Source organism: Lagenorhynchus albirostris, chromosome 10, assembly GCF_949774975.1.
Source record: "Lagenorhynchus albirostris chromosome 10, mLagAlb1.1, whole genome shotgun sequence".
In the NCBI taxonomy this organism is placed as follows: Eukaryota; Metazoa; Chordata; class Mammalia; order Artiodactyla; family Delphinidae; genus Lagenorhynchus; species Lagenorhynchus albirostris.
Window position 1 is genome coordinate 49,562,312 of NC_083104.1, and position 23,146 is coordinate 49,585,457.

Below are 23,146 nucleotides of genomic sequence, written 5' to 3' on the forward strand. Positions count from 1 at the left end.
TGTCACCTGGCTCTTGAGTGTCTGGCAATGTGGCACAGCTTTGGCAAGAAAAAAAAAGAATAATGTTGTTTGTATATTATGTGGGTGATAAGTATTTGTTTATCAATGTAACAACTCATTCATAAACTATATGACTTGCCAGAACCAGACTAAGAGGGAAAAGGGGTGTGTGTGTGTGTGTGTGTGTGTGTGTGTGTGTGTGTGTGTGTGTGTGTGTGTGTGTAAGAGAGAGACAGAAAGAGAGAGAGAAAATAGAAAATAAACTAGCCTTCAGAAATATTTCTCTTCTTGAAGGTCATCAGACGGAACATTCTACCTCCAGTCCACAGTTGGCATCATTATAGTATCATGACTAGAAAAGATCCTCTCATTACTGCATTCTTGTATCCAGCAAACACAAGGAAAGGTCTACCATGTGTCTTGCTGTCCTATGCACCCTCAATAATTCTGACCATAATAAAAGAATTTTCTAGAATCTTCTAGAATTGTACCTGGACATCAGCCAACCATGGCTACCTCCATCTCCTTCTCTCACACTTCTCTAATTCCCAAGCTCTGGGCCAGATTATTCAACTGAAAATTGTGTTTTAAGAAAGGCAGAGAGGATCTAGAGATCAGGGAGACTGGCTTGGGCTTAACACCTCTAGGGAGAGCAGTCCCCCTCCATGCTAGGCTGGCTTTGTAAGACATCCAGGAGTAAATCACACAGGAGGTCAGACGCTCCACCTGACTTAGTAACGCCAGAGGTGTTGGCAGCAGAGAGTCTACACAAAGGTGCTCACGGCTGTACCTCTGCAGAGAGAAGAGGCCACAGCATTTTAGGAGGGTGCCAGATGAGTTCATGGAAGGGAAAACCTATGGCAATAGCTTGTCCTTTTCATTTCATTGCATTTAAATCCAGTTTTTTTAAACCTTTTAATTTGTATTTAATTTAATTGCATTTAATTTTGGCCACACTGAGGAAAAAGATAAAAAAAAAACAACCACATCTTCTTTGGGATTTGAACAATAAAAATTGTTTTCTGACTATATCCTTGAAAATTGTTCACAGAACTATTCGATCTGAAAATGGGGTGGGGGGGATGAATATCACTATTTAACTTTGATATAATAAAATGTCCATACTTGCTAAGATTGCAGAAAATTCTGTGTGTGTGTGTGTGTGTGTGTGTGTGTGTGTAAGATCAACGACTCTTCTTTCTTTTCCTGTAATTCTTTCCTGTGTACAATGTTGGTCTTAAAAAGACAACCGTGTGGTATCTGCTGGCTAATATGAACGTGAAGGGATTTCTGCAAATCTGGCAACCTCTCTCTGTACTTATGGTCTATTTCATTGACCAAAATGGTATCTCTATTTCCCCACAGGTCATACCCTAGAGAACACATGCAAACCCTCGGCCCCTCCTCCATCACTTCCCTGAAGCAGGTCCTCTTCCAGAAACACCTCTAGTTTGCTGCCCTTCGGTTTGTTCCCTGCCTCCAGCTTCCCTTGTCCCTGCCAGCTCCCTGTCTGGGGAATGAGGCTGCCTTGCTGCTGACGGAAGGACCGCACTCAAGAGGCAATGAAAACAACTACTCACATCGTGTGCAAATATTCTCTCCCTCACTCTCTGATATTCCTCTTCTCTCTCTTCAATTGATTTACTTCGTCTGTCATCTCTAAATGGATGCATTCTGTTTTGCTGAACAGAAAAAAGAAATCAGGAGGGTTATCCAAGTTGAGCTGTTGGAAATCTGCAGTTAAGAAAAACTGTCAGCTGAGAATAATAAATGTTCACTTAAGCAAATGGGGCGTGAAAAGCCTTACTCCCTCTGGTCCCTAAGGAAGCCGTGGTGGGGTACGTGTGTGGTGTGTGTGCCATGCAATGACAGGGGATGCTTGTTACTCCTGCTTGCTCCCTTGCCGGATGCAAGTAGCATGGGAGTTTCTGGAGTGTAAGCTCCTGAATGTGCCTGAGGTATTCAGTCAGTTGGCTACGTGATGGGTCATGAGTCATGGGCTCTGTCTCCTTAGCAAACCTGTGTGATTTTGACTCCCCAAAAGGAGGCAGAATGGTGGTGAGAAAAGAGGAAGTGGCTAGTTCAAGATGGCTAAGAGAAGAAATGGCTTTGAAAACGTGGGGACCGGAGAAACAGAGCAAGGCGGTAAAGAAGGGAACAGGCAGAATGGAAGATGGGGATGCTACTTCTCTGCATCCTAACTTGTATTTTTATTCACTCAATGACTTATTCTGTGAATTGCATCTGGGATAAAAAGAGGAACTAAATTCAAAAAGCTTGTCTGCTGATTAAGGTCGATGTCAAGAAATCTAACAATTCAAAGAACCCAGCATGAGGACTGCTGTTCTTCCCTCTGAGCCACTTCCTGTGTCTCTATCGCCCTCCCATTTTATTCCTGCCGTTCCTCCCCAAACACCCTGCACTAACCACGTCCATCCATCCATCCAACAAACACCCACTAAGTACAAGACACGGGCACATGTTCCAGAGTCAACTCGAGCCATGGTGTGGTTTGATGGTGGTGGCAGGAAACGAGATACAAATGACGAACGGTTTTTTTTTTTTAAAAAGTGCGTCAGAGATGCACACACAGGCTCACGGTGACTCACTGTGGGTAATTAAAATAATAACTTGAGTGAGATGCAGATTGTCTTACCTTTCAGCATTCTAAAGCAAAGTCATTGCCAAAAAAAAAAAATCTATTTGATTGTCAGAGACATAAAGGGTAACTGTAATGACATTTACATGACTTTCTACTGTTCCTCTTATCATTAAAATTTTGTTTTCTTTTGCCAGTTACTTAGTTTTCTTCTTAATCACCCTGGAACCCACCCCCTCCATCCATAGAAAAGTCTCTCTAGCCTTGTTGAGGTCCCATGAGTAAGGCTACTCTAGAACAATGTAATGTTTTGTCACAAGCAAAAAACACATAAGGAGGAAGTTCTGCTCCAGTTCGTGCAAAACAAGCAGACAACTGACATGGACGATAAAACACGGGAAGGGGAAGGGGTGGGGGACTAAAACCTGAACTCAATTCTTTGTTGTGAAGACTTATTTTAGGAGAGTTTGCAAAATCCACCTGGCCTCACCATAACAAGGTTTGTTGTTTACAGCTACATCAGTTGATCAGCGGTCCGTATTGACAATCCAGCTCAATGTGTGCACAACGGAAGGATAAAGCTGTAGGGAGGGGAACGACTGCCAGAGTTACACAGACACCTGGAAATGCAACTGACAAAGCTCTTCCCATCAGCTCGGAGCCTGCGGCATCCCAACCCCCCGAGACATGCAGCAGAGCCGGCGTCAAGCACCACCCATGCAGCCCAACACAGAGCCATCGCTGAAGCAACCAGGATGTGGTGTTTTGCTACCCACTGAATGCCAAAGAGGGAGGCAGGGGGGATGGGGGCAGGAGGCTGGGGGGGGACAGTCGTTTCAGAGGCAGGGGAGATTTGGGAGGGGGAGCGGGGACAACAGAATGACAAGAACATCAGGCAGCCCACCTTCAAAAACAACAACGTCAGCCACTCTCAAACTTGAGAACCAACCTGAGTGTCTTCTTTATCAATACTAGAGTTATCTCGCTTCAAGATAAACCGCTTCTGGGATTCTTCACCTTTTTCATCTTTTAAATGTTCACAAAACCTTTGCTCTGGTCTGCCAGCAAAGTAAAACATATCAATAAAAAAAGTTTTTCCCCCTGTTTAAAGTTACTTCTTAGTGTTCCCCCCCCCCCGCCCCGCACAGTGGCATTCAACTTTAAAAAAAAAGTGTACACGTGGTTTTGATACTAGAATTGCTGGCAATATACAGGTAGGTAATAATATGTCACTTCACAGGTGTTGTTTGAATACCTTTGGTTGTTTGGGATTCGGAGTCTTGTTTGCTGCATGCTGTTCACCATGGCTGAAGTTAAAAAAAAATTTTAAAGGCCTGAAAATATATAGTGTATAGATGTTTTCTATAGTTATTTTGACCTCCATCACTCCTGAATTCAATCAAGTCCCTGCCCATATTCTCAAGCAACTATACATGCTTAGAATTTGGGATTACCACATTAATTCACAAATGTCTGGAAACTAGAAGAACACTTTCTTTTATATCTTCCTATTATATCTTCCCTTTCAAGAGCCTTCTGAATCTGTAGTGAGAGAGAACCATCTATGAATTATTTCCATTTTTCTTTAATGACAAATGCTCTGGAATCTGGCTCCAGTAGACTCTGACATCCTTGACCATGTCTTATAAATCAGTTCAGTAATAGGGGAAACTGGAGATATTTAGTTTAAACAACTTAATGTCTGATTAGCATGGGGAAAATGCTCCAAGCAGTTATACACTATTGATTAGTCAATTGATTTTTTTTAAGGTCCCCTTAATCATTTTGCATTATTACAGGAAAGGGCTCCACTTCCCTGTTAATTTCCCACAGGCATCACTGCACAACGAAGAACTCAATGAATGACTTGGGCTTGGGTTCATCCCAGAGGAAGTGCTAAAATGTTCATTCCCCAGTTTAGGAGCAGTTGTAATTTACGGCTGTCATTAAAGTGTCTCTCATGTCTGATGTATTACTCTGTAAGTCCCCTGGGTTCAGTATGTAGCCAGTCATTGGGAAGCCATGTCAAAGCATCTATTGTTTAATATGACCAGCAATTAAGGTGACCAGTAATTAAGGGAAGCTCATCATTAGCTCCAAAATAAGCAAACAGCACTTTGAAAACAAAGGAGCAGTTTAACTGTATAATTCAAATCTTGATGAGAAGCATTGTTTCCTTAAATGCACATACATAAAGTATAATAATAATTGGGGAGCAGACAAAACCAGAAAACTGAAATAATACCAGTTATAGCTTCTAGAATTGTATATAATTTCTGCAAAGTGATATCATTATCTTACTCAATCCTTGCAAAAAAACTTTGATGTAGGAAAAGCAAATATTTTTTGCCTCTTTTACAGATAAAGAAACCATCCCTCGCTAATCTTTTGACTCCAGTTTATAGATTCACCCACTAAGCCACAGGCATCAAACAGCCTATTCACATCCTTGCAGAGAAGTGATTCAGTCTCTCTCTGCTTCTGTTGTACTCAGTGGGCTGGAGGGCCTCACACCTCAGGATAAAGAACAAAAAATCTGCATCATATCATCTTCAATATCAATGTAAACGTTTTCCACCAAAATTAAGATGTAATAAAATATAGCAATTTGGAAGTGCGAATGTGACATCTTAACATCAGAACAGAGTAAATTTGCACTTTATAATGAAGAGGTCATTCACAGTAGAGAAATTAAATATATTTTGGTGGAGCACAGTCACAGGTCACTTCAATTACTTATTACGCTATAAAGTCTGACAATACTAGTGTGAATAGTTACAGGTCGCTGTAAACGAGAAAAATTCTCCAGGAGCTTTTCTTTTTTTCTTTTTTTTTTTTTAGGAGCTTTTTTAAAGCTTCCCAACATTTTCAACCACTTAGGTGTTGTTATATTGTTTTCTTTCCTTTCTTCTTAATTGATGTATAGTAAATGTACAATATTATATAAGTTACAGGTGTACAATACAGTGATATCCAAATTTTTTTAAAAAAAAGCTTTTTTAAAGCTTCCCAACATTTTCAAACACTTAGATGTTGTTCTATTGTTTCTTATGTAGCATGTAAAATTAGGATATTAACTTAAGTACAAATGCTGATAGTATCAATACTAATTAAGCCTCTTCTAATAGCCCCAAGCTCTGTAAACCTGATAAACTCTAGTCAATGAAATGATTTGCTGACTGCGAAATATACAGATATATTTCTTTTATTTGTTGCTAATCATCTATAAATGTTCATTTAGAAATGAAATGGTCTAAGAATGTGAACTTTTGGATTCATGAGCATAAGGTGAATTTGCTTCAGACTAAATTCTTCTTTAGGCAGAAAATCATTTAGAGTGAGATTTCAGCGTAGTAACCAGAGATAGAATGCAAGTTCCATGTGGGTAGGGACCTTGCTTTTTAAAAACTGAATCCTTAGTGCCTAGAACCGTGCCTGGCATATGGGAGGCATTTGGTTGGATGAATAAATGACTCAATGTATGAATGAATGAAAATTCAGCACAGCTGTATACAAATCACAGTAATTCAGGGACAGATCAAAGAATCACTGAGTAAGATATACAGTCACAAATGTTTATAAAACAGAACAGGAGAGAGTTTGGTTAGTAGGAGCATAAATTCAAATTTAGAGGGATTTCCCTGGTGGCCCAGTAGTAAAGAATCCACCTTATGATGCAGGGGACGCGGGTTTGATCCCTGGTCTGGGAACTAAGATCCAACATGCCGTGGGGCAACTAAACCCGTGCACCACAACTACTGAGCTCCCGTGGCTCAACTAGAGCCCGCGTGCTGCAAACTACAGAGCCCGCATGCTCTGGAACCCACGTGCCACAACTACAGAGCCCACGTACCCTGGAGCCTGCCCGCCACAACTAGAGAGAGAAAACCCGCCTGCCACAACTAGGGAGAGGCCCTCATGCTGCAATGAAAGATCCCGTGTGCCACAACTAAGACCCGATGCAGCCAAAAATAAATAAATTATAAATCTTAAAAAAAAATTTAGACCATTAGGAACATCTTTAAAAATCAGATTTATGTTTGGCTTCAAGTCAATTGTGTTATTAAAGAAAAGCTTTTCACATTTGAGGATATCTTGGGAAAAGAGGTGGACATGGGAATTTTAGCTTTTCTAGTTTGGGAACTTCTCAGTTAAAATGTCATTATAGTTACGAGAGAGCTATTCAACCATTATTTTTGAAATGTCATCTGCGTTTCTTCATAGTGCTGATTTTCTTTTTTTCATAGCAGGAAAAATACATCCATCACATAAGCAAGAGTAGTCAAAGGAGCTTGTTTGAATCAATAATGGAAATATTATTTAGAACAACAATATTTGTTACTCTGATATAAATTATGCAAACTGCATCTTGCACGACTGCTTTTCAAGTATTTTGTTTAAATTTGTTTTCAAACATTAGAAACTAAAAGTCCAAATTACTAATCCCTTCTTGATTTTCCAAAAATATTTTGAAAGGTTAGAAAGTAACGATTTGAAGTTTGCATAAAAGGAATAAAATAAACCTAATAAGATTTTTCCAGGTTGATTTTATAGAGAATTACCTAGAGGTAAGGAGCAATTTTAGGTTTAAACTCATGCAGGCTATAGTTTATTACTGAAGTATTATATGTGATTACACTAAAAATTACTGGTAATGTACCATTATATTAGCGCTTTTTAAAATCCTTTTTACCACTAATTTAACATTATAGCAATATTATTTCTTAGCCATAAAATGAATGGAACTAAAGTAATATATCATGGACCTTTATTTAAAATGGTAATGAATTATTTTTAATGTATCAACATGTAACTCTAAGAAAAACTCCTCAAGGCTTCAAAAGTTCAAGGTATTTATTAAATTAATGATAACTAGAGTTTACTATGTATCTCATGGCCATGCATTATACATGCCTCCATTTTTTTTCCCTGGAACATTTCAGTCCATGAGTTATTATTTTTAGCTGTCTCTTTATCATTATCAAAAAGCAGAGAAAACAAATTTAATGTTTCTTCTTTTTTTTCAAAATCTATTTATTTTATTTTATTTATTTATTTTTGGCTGTGTTGGGTCCTCATTGCTGTGTGCGGGCTTTCTCTAGTTGTGGCAAGTGGAGGCTACTCTTCCTTGTGGTGCATGGGTTCCTCATTGTGGTGGCTTCTCTTGTTGCAGAGCACAGGCTCTAGGCGTGCGGGCTTCAGTAGTTGAGGCACGTGGGCTCAGTGGTTGTGGCTCACGGGCTCTAGAGCACAGGCTCAGTAGTTGTGGTGCACGGGCTCAGTAGTTGTGGCTCACAGGCTCTAGAGTGCAGGCTCAGTAGTTGTGGTGCACAGGCTTAGTTGCTCTGTGGCGTGTGGAATCTTCCCGGACCAGGGATCGAACCTGTGTTCCCTGCATTGGCAGGCGGGTTATTAACCACTGCGCCACCAGGGAAGTTCCTAATGTTTCTTCTTGGTTAAAAAAAAAAATAGTTTCCTCTTCTTAAGTTTTTTAAAAAAGTGTTTTCCCACAATTCATAGAAGGTGTCTACTGTGACACTCATTGATCATGTGTGGTGAGCAGTACTGGCATTTCCATTCTGTCTTGGCATCCCCAGTCAAACCTTTCAAAAGTTAGAACTAACTCTTCATTGTTCCTTATTAGACAGAGCTCATGAATTGACAGGCAGTATGGCTGAGTGAAATACTGTGTAAGACCATCAAACTCTATCTTCTCGTCAATTGATTCCAATTTTAGTTAGATTTCTTTCACCTGAACCTTAAAAAAAGGTGAGGATGCTTTATTATTTTTAAAAAATTTTTGATTTACAAGTATTTTCAGTGGTTTACTCTCACTGCCATTTGGTTTCCATTTCTTGAAACCAAATGTATTACTTCTCATCCAAATAGTTCAGTTTAATCCCTCCCCTCACATACGCACAAATGAAGAATTCAATTCTGCTAAATGCGGAGGAGCACAAAGGGACATCTTTGAATTTCATACTGAATAATGGAAAGATGGTCATCAATATGCATGAAAGGTTGCTGTGCACAGCAGGGTGAAATATTTTGATGTCAAAGACATTCGTCAAAAATATTTTAATAGTCAAACATATTACAGAAGTCTGAGTGGCTCTGTTCCCTTAACACGTGGAAATATTCAATTACGATACTGACAACTGATATCTCTTATTTAAAAAAGAAAGTCCTATGTTCTTTACATATTTCATGATTTCCACTTCCACCTTGTCATTTTATACCATTTTATTCTCTTTTAAATGAGACTACGCCTTAAAAGTTCAGCATTCTAGCATTTTAGTTTGGAAACCAAACATCTTCAACCAACAGACTACAACTTCTCTTTCTACTCTATGCCCCACTTCCACCTTTCCTGAAGTCATGGTGACACACTCATGGCCTTTCCACTAGCAGAAATCTTTTTTTTTTTTTTTTTGGTCATTTGTATATGTTCTCTGTTGAAATTTCAGTTCATTCTATTGACCATTTTTGTTTTTTGAATTTTATTTATTTTTTATACAGCAGGTTCTTATTAGTTATCTATTTCATACATATTAGTGTGTATATGTCAATCCCAATCTCCCAATTCATCCCACCACCACCACCTTCCCCCACTTTCCCCCCCTTGGTGTCCATACATTTGTTCTCTAGAAATCTTAAGATTAATAAGACACAGGAAATACACCAAGAAGATTCATTGTACCCAAGGAGGCTCTGGCCTTCAAGTATGCCCTATAACTTCCCCCAGGGAGAGTGCTAATGTGACTGCTCCTACTAAAGGTGGATCTGGAAGCAACAAAGGGAGTCTGCAGAAACTGGGCCTAATTCTGCTCCCTACAGGAGGCCAAGGTGCTGATGGAAGGAACCAAATCACTGTAATCTGGCTCCCTCCGAACTACTCTACATTTAGGAAAAGACTATATATAGTATTTATATGTATAGTGAACCTCCCACTAAACTCTCCCAAACCGTATAATACAGATAATGTCTTTACACATCTATACACACAGGCTTGCACTCACACACCATGTAAACCTCAGTCTTAGCTGAGTGGCAGTAGCCGTGGATTTCAGTCTTGATCTTCTGTGAAATGACCAGGTAAGATCAAGACACGAACCTCAGTTTTCTCTTCTGTAAAACAGTCTAGCTTTATCTACCTAGAATGTTGTGAGCTAGACAGATAGATAGATAGATATACAGATATTTGGAAAGTATTATTACTGCATGGGAAAGCTCTTTTTTAAAAAAAGTTATATTAAGGATATTAACATTATAGAAGGTACGTGCATGTTTCATTTCCAAAATTAAACAGTAAATTATATGTTCAACACTCAAAGACCCATAAATAATTTCAAGTTGTGAAAGGAACACAGCACACTTATTTTCTCTCCTCACAATGTATGTCTGTCTATCTACAGACACATGTTCTCTGAGGTATTTGAGAATAATAATATGAGAAAATATATTTTGAGAGACATGATGCAGAGTTTGACCAATGTTAATAAATAAATGTCTTAACTTTGAGCTGGACTATTGTTTAAAGAACTAGGTTGTCTGTTCAGTAAATAAAATCCCACGGTTTTCCTGAGAGTAATGTGATTCTTAGTTAGGTTTCTGATCTTTGGCTTAAGGTCAGATGATTTTTCAATGCCATTCCTATAAAAAGTGCAGAGTAAATTTGTCCTGTTTAGAAATGACAGGATGCCAACCAACCGCTCACAGATTTCCAAGAGGCACTTGAAGGGATGCTTAGTCCTCTTCAGAGGATTAGTTAGCAAGCATCATATCAGGACGCTGCTCAGTTCATTCCTGGTGCCACTCACATTCCGAGACAAAGGAAAAGAAACACAACAGATATGTGGGAGGAAAAGTATGGTTTTTTTTGGTTTCTTCTGGTATAAATGCACTCCATCACCTGCAGGGAGTGAGTGCTTAAGGGTCAAGAACTGATGACTCCCATCTTCAACCTGAGTCCCTTCAGGAAACTAAGCAGAACAGATGTCCACTGACCCTGCTGTGCTGCTGGCCACTCCTCTCTGGTCTGCCCCCTGAGAAGGGGGCAGTCCCCCAGTCCTTTTCATAGGGAAGTCACCATCCATCACCTCAGGGATTCTTAGCAAAGTTAACTGGGCTCAACTGCTTCACTTAGAGAGAGGCTTTGCTTAGCACCAGAACAAGTTTCATGGTTCTTGTGATTTACCTAATAGCCAGCTCAGTGCATCATCCTTTCTGCAACGAACAAGCAAACTACCACAGTCACTATAACGCCGCTCATCACTCCAGGCCAATATCCATGTCCACACCTCTCAGGAATCGGGACCTTGTGCTCTTGAGCACTGGACTCTTAAGGTGTCACCCCCAACCTCTGCCTTTGAGCCACTATTCTTGTTTCATGGTTGCAGGGGCCTGTATCCTCTTTCCGCAGTAGATCTGCCATTTCCTTTCCTTGCTTTGCACTCTTAAGAGTAGGGGATTGGAGGCAATGACAGTGGGTGGATGTGAAAGACAAAAGAAAAAATATTCAAGAGATGACAACATTTTAACATGAAAATTATCTGGAGCTAGTTAAATGGTTACTCTGACATATGCAAAGACATTCAGATACACGTGGGATTTTCTCTGCCTATGACTGATCTTGGCCCTTTGGAAAATACTAGTCAAAGTAGATGGTTTCTCGTCTCCATATGATACACCCTGAGCATACATCTTTTCTCTAAGAAGGAGAAAATGGGAGGGGGGGGAGGGTAAAAATTATCTAATAAGAGAACAATGAGCTGCTTTGGGCTAAACACGTAGAAAAATAAGCAAAAGAGAAAAAGTGAAGATCAGAGAGAGAAACAAAGAGAAGAATAAAGCTTCTCATAAAGAAAATAGACCCATATATTTGTAACATTTAAATATTTTTTAAAAAGCACTGTTCATCTTTTAGCCTCAATCCTCAATACTTATCAAAAAAGTAACATTATAGAGAGTAAATACATTCTGAATATCACTTGCACTACCAAATTGCAGACCCTAGTACGTCTGCCCCAGATTTCCAAGGGGCTCATTTGGTGTCACCACCTAATCTGACAGTTAACAAAGAATGTCAACAGAAAAAATTTAGAAGTGCTAGAGAGTGAAACATATTTCTAGCAATAAATGGGGGAAAGAGAGCCCAACAAAAGCTGGAAAAAAAAAAAAACCAAAAAAAACCACATAGTGAGCCTCAGCTCAAAAACTCTGTTATTTCAACAAAAAGCAGTCAATTCTAATGAGAGGCATCCCCAACCATTCAGATCCAATTCGTGGAACAACAGATGTGCTGGATGGCTGTAGGCGACATACACTCAGCTGTTCTCACCTGGCTAGCCCTGAGAATCAACAAGGATGCAGTGGTGCCAGGCTAAGGTGACTTTCCTTTGCTAAAGTCTCTAAAGTGCATCAGTTCACTCAGAAGAAGGCACCTTTTTGGAACGTATCTCAAATGAACATTTTCATTTTTTTCATTTCATTTCATTTCATTTCATTTCATTATTTTCTACTCTCTCAGGACTACTACGTCCTTAACCCCATGCTCCTGTGGCTATGACATGAAAACATGCATTTGGACAATTGAATTGCTTGGAGCAGTCATTTTGTATTAACACAATGGATACGTTTATCTCCTGTACTGACATTATCCATAAGCGTAGCTTTTTCATTCTTGAAAACACAGATTGAAATGGAGTATAGGAAGTTTCCACTGGATGGCTATCACCCCCTACCAAATACGGCATCTTCTTCTCCCCAAATATCACATCTTGTAGCAGTGATAAATACAGAAAATCTGGCAAGAACTATCATTTTGTAGGAAGTCTCTGTTATTTATTGATACCACTGAGTTAATCTTCAAAGAGATCTTCTCCCTCAATCATTGTTTCTTATCAGACAACAAAAGACTTAAGAGTTGAAAATCCCAACCAATCCAGGAGATCTTGAGGATTTTGCCCAAGATGTTTTGGATGTTTTTGCTTTAAAGAGAGTTAGATTATTTAAGAAAATTGTTCTCAGCATTAGACACACTGGTTTAGATCCCAGCCACACTGAGCATTGCTTCTCTGTAAGTCCAACATTGAACTTGAGTTTGTGCTTAATGTTCTTCTTCTGTAAAATGAACCTCTAATGACTTATGTTATATGTTTTTAATATTAAATGAAATAATATACATTAAATAAGAGGTAAAGTACCCAGTGCAATTGAACAAACATTAGGTAATGTTCGTATAAGAGATTATACCACTTAACTAACTGAGAAGTCTGAGATAAGTTTTTTCCATCATGAAAGGATGGATGTATTATATCTGAAGACATTAGAGAAAATACTAGAAGTGAGTGTGGTACACACACGTGTATGTAGAATCCTCACAGTCTGCTGTCGTGACTTAAATATTTTGAACTTCAGGTGAAACTATTTTCTCTCCATGCAAAACTTAATATTTTCAAGTCACATTCTATAATTACTTGAACTGCTGACAATCTAGAAAAACAGGGATTCTGGAAATAAGTCCCAGCCAGTATCTAGCTGATATGCATCCACGCCAGAGGAACACCTTATTACGCCAGCTCAGTGTCTTTGAAAAAGAAAAATTAAAAGTTAAATAAGAAAGTGTTTTCTCTCCCTCAGCCCTCTAGTTCATTTTTATATCTTCCATCCACGTTTTGCTGCATTTCTCCCAAGCTGCAGTGCCATTTAAAATATGCATTTGTAATGTATTTGCTTCAGAATAGCATAAAACTGTACACACTGAAAAGGTATTCCTAAAACACAAAACCCACAAGGAACCATCTGAGGAATTTCCATCTCAGCCTCCCTCCTTTATAGAAATGGCAACATTTTCATCTAATAATATATCTAAATCAATACGGTCCCCACGACCATCACATGCCAATTGCGCTGATGGCACAACTCCTGAAATTTTCAGAGTCAAAGAAACGCCAAGACACCTAGAACTTGAAGAGATGTTCCCTTTCAAACTTCAACTCCATGAGAACATGGCAATAGACTTCAAACATCAAATGTATCATTTCCCACAGAACAATATTTATTTCTCCTTTCTGAAACTGCCCAAAGTAATTCAGGTCCTGGAAATGGGACTTGTTAAGGACATTTGTAAAAGGACATTTAATTCATCCTTTTCTCTTGTCCTAAAAGATATTAACCTCTCCCATCCCCATCTCAACCCCGGCAAGAGCCACTCAAATCGAGGACAGTCAGAAAGGCATCTGGAATAGGACAGTAGGCCTTGACAACTGTGGATGAAAGAGTATTAAGCTCAGCTCTTCAGAAAATACCTTGATTGTCCATGACATATGGTCATTTCTTTTTGTTTAGGACTCACAGAGTGAGGATCAAGAGCAGGAACCAGGCAAAATGTCTAGCAGCCTGGGCATTTTGTTGTAGCAGCAATACCTAAACGTGTACCCTGCATAAACTCTCCTTCTGCTCTTCCTGGAGGCATGAACACATGGGGTCTATTGGAAACTGGCCATTTAAAAAAAAAAAAGAAAAAGAAAATCTAGTGCTCTTTTGGAAGTGAAGAAGTCTGATATTATGATGACAGGATGCTCACTGGCAGAAAATAAAAGGTTTAAGGGACAAATCATGTCCTTTAGTGGTATACGGAAACTTGCAAGAATCATAAGGATTTCGAGAAGAGCTGACCAATAGACCTTTCTGAAGAAATGGGAATGTTCTATATATGCTGGAACAGGTGCACTTGAAATGTGGCTAGCCTGACTGAGGAACTGAATCTTAATGCTCAAATTTTATTTAAATTTAATTAACTTAATTTAAAATGTAAATAGTCATACATAAGTAGTGACTACTACATCGAACTGAGCAAGTTCAGAGTCATCACTCCGAGTTTACTGAGAGCCTTTATACACCAGTTTATTTTCTCAAAAACTGTTATACAAGGAAACAGGTCTCAAACATGTGTATTAATATTTATGACTATGCGATTGCAAAATCACAGTGAATTAAACATAAATGCACTATCTCTACTAGTTGAAACTGTACCAATCTACTTGACCTATGGGCTTTTTCCATGTCTGTTATGGCCTTACAGAGAAAGAGGTGAAATTAGAAGGAAAGAGTCACTTGCTCGCCTATTTTGCAATCAGTGTGTCCCTGCATTAGTATCAGAACGTCATAAGAAAAACCAGAATGGAGAGTGAAAAACAACAGCAACAACCAGGAGTATCTGATGGAGAGGGAAGATGTAAAGGATTAAAGGACAGTAATCTTTCATTCCTACTACTGTTCAGAATAGGAGGTCCATGTGCCAACAATCAGATAAAGTGGAAAGCTAATACATTTTAAGATGTATTTTGCCAGCACAGTAGAATGCAACCACAGGACCCAAGAATTCTGAAGCTCCAAGGGCCTTTAAACATTATCCATTTCAAACTCTCCTGCAGATAAATAAGCAATTTGAAGCCCAGAGAAGTGAAGTGTTCAGTGTTCCTGAGATAATAGCCAACCTCAGTCCCAGATCTCCTAGTCTGAGTTCTCTCCACTATGACTTTCATGCTCATTCTGCTGAACACAGACTGAGTCTTGAGCAGAGAAAGAGCCTCATCTCCATCCCAACAAGTCCCAACCTCCGGTGAGTAGAAAATAATGTTTTAACCATGCTGCTGTGCTTGATACAAAAGTTCCCTTCACCAACACGGCATTCCTAAAAACCGTGCAGTTTACACAGTTTACCAAACACTGTGAAAAAAGAAATTATAATACACAGATGTCTTAAGAGAATGCTTTATATAGGGACGGTTTTTGAGTTTAATGTGTATTTTTGCTATGAAGGTGGTTTGTGCTGTACTTAAAGGAGACATGAGTTCAAGAGAGACGGTTCCAAATTACCAAAGCAAATGACTACTCATCTTATGCTTTTTGGTGACTCAGTGGCACCATGAAAAGTCATTAAGATAGAAGCAAACAATTACTGAAAGGAGCAAAACCAAACAAGCAACCTCCTTTTAGATCTAGAACTTAGATATTAGCCAGCTCAAAAACTCTCATTTTACAGGTGAAAAAACTGAGATGGCAGATTTTAAATGACTTGTTTCAAGTCACACAGCTAGTAAGTAAAAGAATTGAGTCTTAGAGGCAGGACTTTTGTCTCCAGGTTTGGAATTTTTTGTTATTCTAAAAACCACACTAAGATCGATGTCTATAAAACAGAAAAACAAAGAAAAGGACAATTATCCTACGTATGTCATTATTGTTTTAAAATGTCTGTTATTTTTCATTGGAGGTATATTTGACATAACACGTTCCATGTTTTGTATGTAATCACAGGGATTACTGATGGAAGGAAGAAAATTGCGTTTCACGAGTTATGTAAAAGATCAGGCAATAAATACACAGTACGGCCTAAATTTTATCGACTTTCCTGGTCCTCAGACAATCTTCTACAGATAAATGCCACTACTGCTGATAAGAGCAAGAGATAAATAACACTGCACATTTTAAATGCCATGTACTTTGAATTTTATACTGTGCTCTTATAAATGAATCCACAAGAGAGAAAGCAAATGCTAAATAAATACAGTGGTGGGGCTTACATTCTTGTGTTGCTGGTTTTGTTGATGATGACAGATTTCCCTGTTTGATCCACGTTGTGATCCAACCCAAAGTAAGCTGCCACTCGATGGACAAGCATCCTCTGATAGGACGACATCTGAGGAAACTTTTTATAATGATTACTGGAAAGGAATACAAGAAACAGCAGCATCAGCAAATTCGTTTCTGGCCTGTAGTACCTTTTAGAGGCACACCAACAAAACCAGTTCTTTTTCATCCAAACCATTAAGCTTATTTCATTTCTGGCATCACGTGAGGTCCTCATTTCCAGACACATTTTCCACTGACAGATGTACTGATTAAGTTACAATAAGTGTTTTTGTTTTATAGTTGCACATTTCTCAGACCACAGAGAACTTAATGTCCACTGGAAAGTGTTCTGTTTTGGTCCAGGATACCTTATCAACAGAGCCAGGCACAGGACAAATGACATGACATAATACGGGACTGCAGATGCCTATCTGGAGATAAGTCATTACATGGTTGACACTGAAAGCAGTACAATTATTTCCAGGCATAACTGACTACAGCCAGCTGGCGCCCATTAAAAAACTATAATAAAAATGAAAAGGGTCGCTTCTTGTTACTGCTACTCTATGCTAATCAGTGGCCCCCTGTTTATAGCCGTTTTGTCAGGAATTTAACAAGCGGGAGCACACACGGTCCAAGCAACAATTCCCATCAGCACATAGCTCCTAACTCCAATAGCATCTCTATTTAATGAGTCAGCAAACACGTTAAATAATGTTTTATCTATCCCTAAAAATCTTTCCAGAATGAATAATTAAACCCAAATACCAAACTAAGACATATCAGATTAATTAACCGGCATTGCAATTTAACATACTTGTTGTCACCAATGAAATCAATAATTTCCTGCTCCATTTTCAAGAGTATCATCCTGTCTCTGCAAAATAAATGTTAAAATGAAAAGGCTTTATGTACTTTCCATTCCCAAAGACTTAACAATTTCATTTATATGTATGGAAAAGATTGTTTAAATCTATGTGGCTACAAATCAGTATCTAACTCTTCTCTGGAATATGCTGTCCAAATACCTGTAATTCCATTCTGTTTAAGATTATTTCTCATCTCATTTGTTAAGTATTTTGTAATATTGAAACTCCTGTAGTTTTTAATATTAATTAAGGCATGCAAGGTATTAGGCCCATAAAACACATCAAGTAAATTTTATATTTTAAATTGATAGGAAACTGGAACACAGCTAAGCCTAAGTAGTTGGTTCTATAGCTGTACTGATGCATATTTGGTTTATTTGACATTGATTCTCATCCTCTATTTTTTCCCCTTAATCAGTATCTCTTTGTGACCAGAAAAGCAGAACTTGTAAACTGTAATTTATTCATTGGCTAAGTACCCAGGAATTAAGACTATTTATACACAGTACACATGCAAACTATTTGCAGAAAAAAGAAAATACAAGAGACAGTTTAAGACATCAGAGAAGAAGCCTGCCTTTTACAACTCTCTTCTTAGAAGTGTTTGGATTAATGAGTTTGATTGTAATATTCTACTTGACTCTTCTAGAAATGAGAGGTTTACTTAATAATTTACCTGGAATTATTCTTTAATGTGTTAATCAGAAACTCGTGTAAGTCTATGCCTGTAGAATCCGTATATTCTTGGCTGCAATCTGAAACAAATAGCAGGATGGAGTTGTCAGAAAGGCCGATGGGGAGGTGGGGTGGAAAAGGTTTTCCCAACCTTTCCCGATCCCTTTTGCTCAGGTAAACTTTAGGTGAAGCTATTGGTGTGAAAGATACATGTTACAAAACTAGCAACCTGGTAATATTACATCAGGATGAAAATTAGATTCGGGGATTGAGAACACCCAGTAAATTCCCAGTGTGAAAAGACCCAACTGTCATAGGAGAGGAAGTGGGCACAGTCTGGGTGGGTGGGTGGAGTCAAATGTCATGTGTTCATTCTGTGCTGTCAATCAGCAAGGGCACGACCTCCCTGTGACAGTGAGGGGTACTCCCAACCCACAGAGAGAGCTCTCAAGAGTTTGAGATACCATGGAACTCTCTTTCTCTTAAAACAGAGAAGGCAAAAACTGAAAGTTCTGTTATAAGACTGTCTAAATAATAATCAATACAAAGTATAGGAGGGCACTAAATATTTCCAAGTCTTTCAAGTCTTTTGATGCTGGCTAAAGCTTAATTTCTAAAGCCATCTTAGGAAGCTGTACTTTTTTACTCTTGGATACACCTTGGTTTTAGATATTCAGCAGCAGAGATAATCATTATAGGCAGATATGTGGTTATAGAGCATAATATGAGAAGTAGTTGTCATTTCTCAGCTCATCAGATGCCCTATGCTCCTTCAGTTATTTTTTAAAAAAATAGTCTACTGCCAAGCTATTTATTCATGGTATTCTTCATTTCAACTTAGTTTTGTTTTTCCCTCTCTCTCTTTTTTTGGTTTTAGTTTTGTATAATTATACGTAAGGCAACAATTTGAAAAGCCCGGATTGTAGATTTGGGGGTTTTAGAAGGAATAACTTTTGGGGAAGAATTTTTATTGAAGTAGAAGTGTGTATATTTTAAATGAGACATTATGGAGCAGTATATGGGTTGCAGAGACCAAATTCATCTGGGCCAGATAAAATGTTAATATGTGTTCCATTGACATTGGTATATACATCTGTGCTTTGGGGATAACAACACTTACCACTTATCGACTGAGAATTGCTAATCCACTATCTGTTTCTTAAGATAAACATGAAAGTTAAGATATAAAACTGGGTACTATTACTGTTCATCAATTCGAGTTAACTGGACTAATAAACCTGAATTAAGAACATATTTATAGTCACTCCCTTGTACAAACTTCTCATTGAAAATAGGATATCCAAACGAATATCCAAAGAAATATGTGATCCTAAAAGTAACCTTTCTAGATACACAAAAATGACACCATGAACAGAAAAAAAAAATCAAGGTCACATCACCTTTTACACACACACATACGTACACATATAAAATTATATGCAGAATTTGGTGGGAGGTGACATGTGTGTAAAATCTATAATGTATTCTGTGACTATTTATGCGTCCAAATTAAGTTAAGGAAACATTTTCACATTCACCTTTTGATAACATTCTGATCTTGGGTTTTTCACAGGTTTTATCTTTGTTTTTATCCTTTTCTTTTTCTCTTTCAGAGTCATCTTTCCTAGATTTATCATCCTCTTGCAGGCTGGGAAAACTGGAAAGCTGTAAATGAATTGATTCCTGTTGGGGAAAAAATATAATAATTTAGGGCCAGATTTAAGAATCTCTGTCTGGTTTCCATTTTGCATAGAGATTATTAAGAACAGGAAAATGAAAGCCAGGTGCAGATTTTTTTTTTCTTAAATGGTAAAAAATTAAACCTGTCAGAAAAATAATTGCCCTTTAAGGTGAATTAAACTTCAGAAGTCAATGGAAGGTCATGAGAAGTATATAGTACTAAAACTTTGCCTCATGAATATTAACCATAAGCAAGTTAAATTTCCGTAGATAACAACACTGATTTTCTCTACATGTTTATTTTTAAACACCTAGGAAAATTTTCTTTATCAATAAGCTTGCATCACAGCTCCTGTCATGTCTCAAAAAAAGAAAAAAAGAGGCTTCTGCAGTTCTTTTCTATAATTCCTTGTAAGGAAAAATTGGCACAAACACAGACAGACAGATACTATGAATCATAATTACAGAAAAAACAGACATAAATAAAGGCCATGACAGCCAATTTACAATTAAAAATCTGTTTTAGAACCATATCAATAATGATTTCTATCACTATGAAAACTCAAGATATAGAATTGCAGGAATCCTAGGTATGGGCTATTATCATACATTGTTTACAAAGGCTATTAATAAATCATCGTAATATATGGTTACAATAAGCACTGCCTTTTAGAAAAGGTAGAAAATAGGACTATATTTTCCATCAGTTATATATAAATATTTAATATTATTTTAATTCTAGCATCAGTTAATCCTTTCCAAGATGTAAGATTCTCTTGAACTGATGCTTGGTTGACCATTTACAGTATTGGGACTGGATCCACTTTTATATTTATTGATTTTTCACTGAAAACAGATCATTTTGTATTAACTCACATATCAGCCATTTGGTTGATAGTATGTTCACTGTTTTGAAGAAGAATGAGCCAAATTATGTTTTTCAGTTTTATGAAAAAACTACACTATGATTAAAACTATGACAAATGAGCCAACATTAAGCCCACTGGCTCTTATGTAAGAGACGATTTGATGGGAAAGCTTTCTTCTACTAGCGACATTAACATTTATGATGCAGGAAAAAAATATTCCCAATGACTAATACTGTTTCTCACTGATAACTAAACTAATGCTCCTCTACATGTGACTAAACTATGCCTCTACATCCTCAAATTATGGTCAATCTGGGATTCTTAATGGTTCTTGGTAAGTCTGGCTAATCTAACAAGCAGAAAACAAAAATCCTCCAAAGCCAGATTTCTTTTTTGGGGGAGGCTCCATTGTGTATTCCAGGCTGGAATAAAAAGTCACCATGTTTGGAAAGACGCATGATACAGAGGATGAAATAAAACACCTTCTCATGGTAAATATTTATCTTTGCCGGGTTTCCTGATATCCACATGTTTATCCTCGGGATGGACATATACAAATTATGTAAAATGGAGTGTAATTTGATTGTAAGGTCTTTTATCACCGGACTTGGGACAGAAATGTCTCAGTCTGCAGAGATTCAGGCAGACTTCGGGGTTACGGTTTGCTTCCACTTGTTAAGGAAACAGCTGGAACATTTCTGGCTCTGAGTGGGGAAGAATCGATTCGACAGTGGATCAGGGGAGGAAAGTGATGGTACCAGGCCATGGCAGTGGTCTCATTGCTTCTTCAAAACCGATTGAACCATCCAGCCTCGGTAAGTTTGAATCTAAAATCAAAGAGGCTTGGAAATATAAATGTAAGAGCATAGGCTGAAGGACATCATTTACCAAAAATATGTACAAACTCATGCCGTGTGTTGACAAATACCACACTCAGAAACATACCTGTCTTTTCTACACATTCTGGTGTTGAAAGAACACACAAAAGTGCTATAGAGTTGGTAAAAAACAATCTGTTCTTTTTTAATATTTTTATTGATATGCTCAATAATAAAATACAAGTATTAATAAATACATCGGTACAGGATAAGTTTATATCCAACAACAGGAAAAGAATGATTCAAGTTGCAGTAATACACTGATAGGTAAATAGTATAACATTAGAAAAGCAAAACTCCTTTAACTTAAGGACAGGCTGAACCATCAGCTATGGGTCTGAGATCAAGTAATACAGGTAGCAAGAGTTTTTCCCACGCAGGAAAATGAAGGCAGTTTTCCAAATACTGTGAATATACAAACATTGGGGAAGCAATACAATCCGTATACTGTATACTTCGGCCAGTGTTCTCAGGGATTCAGTTCCCACATTTTGTTTAAGTGCCGGTAGTACCTAATGAAGGCATTGCATTCAAGCTCAAAGGTCTGCTTCTTTATTTTCTAAAAAAAGTAGCACGGCCACTCGCTTATTTGTGTGTCTATCAGCCCCCTGCTTCCACCACACCTCAGCCAGTCCAAAGAGAGGCTTGCAAGCTCTAATTTCTACAAAGCTAGTCTTAGTTACTCAGCTTGGAACCAGCAGGAACAAAGCACCGTTTGCCTCTTATTTCTCTGCACCAATTGTATGGAGAACCTAGACTTAGGTCCAGGATGGGCATAACGATACAGATGATCTCTTAAAAAATTTCCTCCTGGTACTTGTCAAATAGGATAAAAAGCAGATGAAATCTATAAAGGCTGTCCTCCTCTGCCTGGCATTAGAAGTGGGGGACCACTGGGGCATTACTTCTCCCAGGGTCTGTCATTCTGCAGTGTTAACATATATTGTGTGCATTACATCACAAGCCATCAATCAATGTTGAATAATATAAGCTGTGATATTCACATTATTCCCCCTTTTCAATCTCCCTTAAAAGAAGAAGCACAAATAAAATGCTGAACAAAAGCCACATATTTCTCAGAGCCCAAGTAAAATAAAGCCTGTGTATGAAACATAGGGATGGCTACTGAAAGCTAGCCTGCCCATGGCTTACGACATGGGTGGCTTATTAAGGAAATGAGGCTAGGGAAAAAAAATACGCTTAGGACAAAATCTATAAGGAATTTATTTTTGGTCCTTTTAAAGAAAGTGCTCTCAATGCTCTCTGTACCCATGAGGAGAATTTAGACTATTTTAATTAAAGTAAAAAGAGCGAAGCAAAACAAGGCCCAACAAAAATAATGCTATCTTAATCAATTTTTCCTCCTCTGGGCTCAGATAAATCATTTTACTTGTCTTCACTGCTCTCAGCCTCTGATAAAATAAGGAAAATTTTTTAGCAGCAAGACCATTTTTATAAAAATGAATATGATGCCTGAAAGGCAAACAAAAATAAATACGATGTGAAGTTTCCCATTTTGTCACAGACGGGTTTTGTTGGAATTTGAATTTTTAGAGCTTAATAGTCTTGCTATAAGGAGCAAAAATAGGTATTAAGGATATGCAGCAATGTATTAATAATATTAACTCAAATTCACCATCATCTCAGATTTATTTCTGGACAATTTTTCCAGTAGTGAGAAATCTCTACCAAAGGCCATAAAAGTATGTCTCCAAAACTCAATGCACCTTATTCACTATTTCTGAAGTTTCATAAAAGCCAAGATTTGTGTTTTTATAGGCAAGTGCATTTTGGGGAGGTAAGAATCTCCAATAAGGAAGGAGATGGGATACTTGGGACTATATTTGGTCCAGTTTTATCAAGAGAGAGCCTTTGAGGAATATCAGCACGACTGTGCTTACATTTTAAGTTTTAATCTAAATTCTTTTGAATTCCTTTCCA

General features: G+C 37.9%; 1 protein-coding gene across 12 annotated transcripts in view; it reads right to left on the reverse strand.

The window, feature by feature from the left end:
- Nucleotides 1-23,146, reverse strand: part of ARPP21 (cAMP regulated phosphoprotein 21) — a 163,357-nt gene that overhangs the window by 91,496 nt on the left and 48,715 nt on the right. For 8 of the 12 annotated variants that reach the window (XM_060162407.1, XM_060162406.1, XM_060162413.1 and 5 more), the window contains exons 6-11: nucleotides 19,317-19,461; nucleotides 17,780-17,858; nucleotides 17,052-17,111; nucleotides 16,186-16,326; nucleotides 3,549-3,657; nucleotides 1,581-1,682 (exon numbers count right to left, since the gene is read on the reverse strand). In XM_060162407.1, coding sequence (XP_060018390.1) covers nucleotides 1,581-1,682; nucleotides 3,549-3,657; nucleotides 16,186-16,326; nucleotides 17,052-17,111; nucleotides 17,780-17,858; nucleotides 19,317-19,461 — 636 coding nt within the window. The remainder of the gene's footprint in view (nucleotides 1-1,580; nucleotides 1,683-3,548; nucleotides 3,658-16,185; nucleotides 16,327-17,051; nucleotides 17,112-17,779; nucleotides 17,859-19,316; nucleotides 19,462-23,146) is intronic. The other 4 variants (XM_060162414.1, XM_060162412.1, XM_060162410.1 and 1 more) reach the window with 1 other exon arrangement.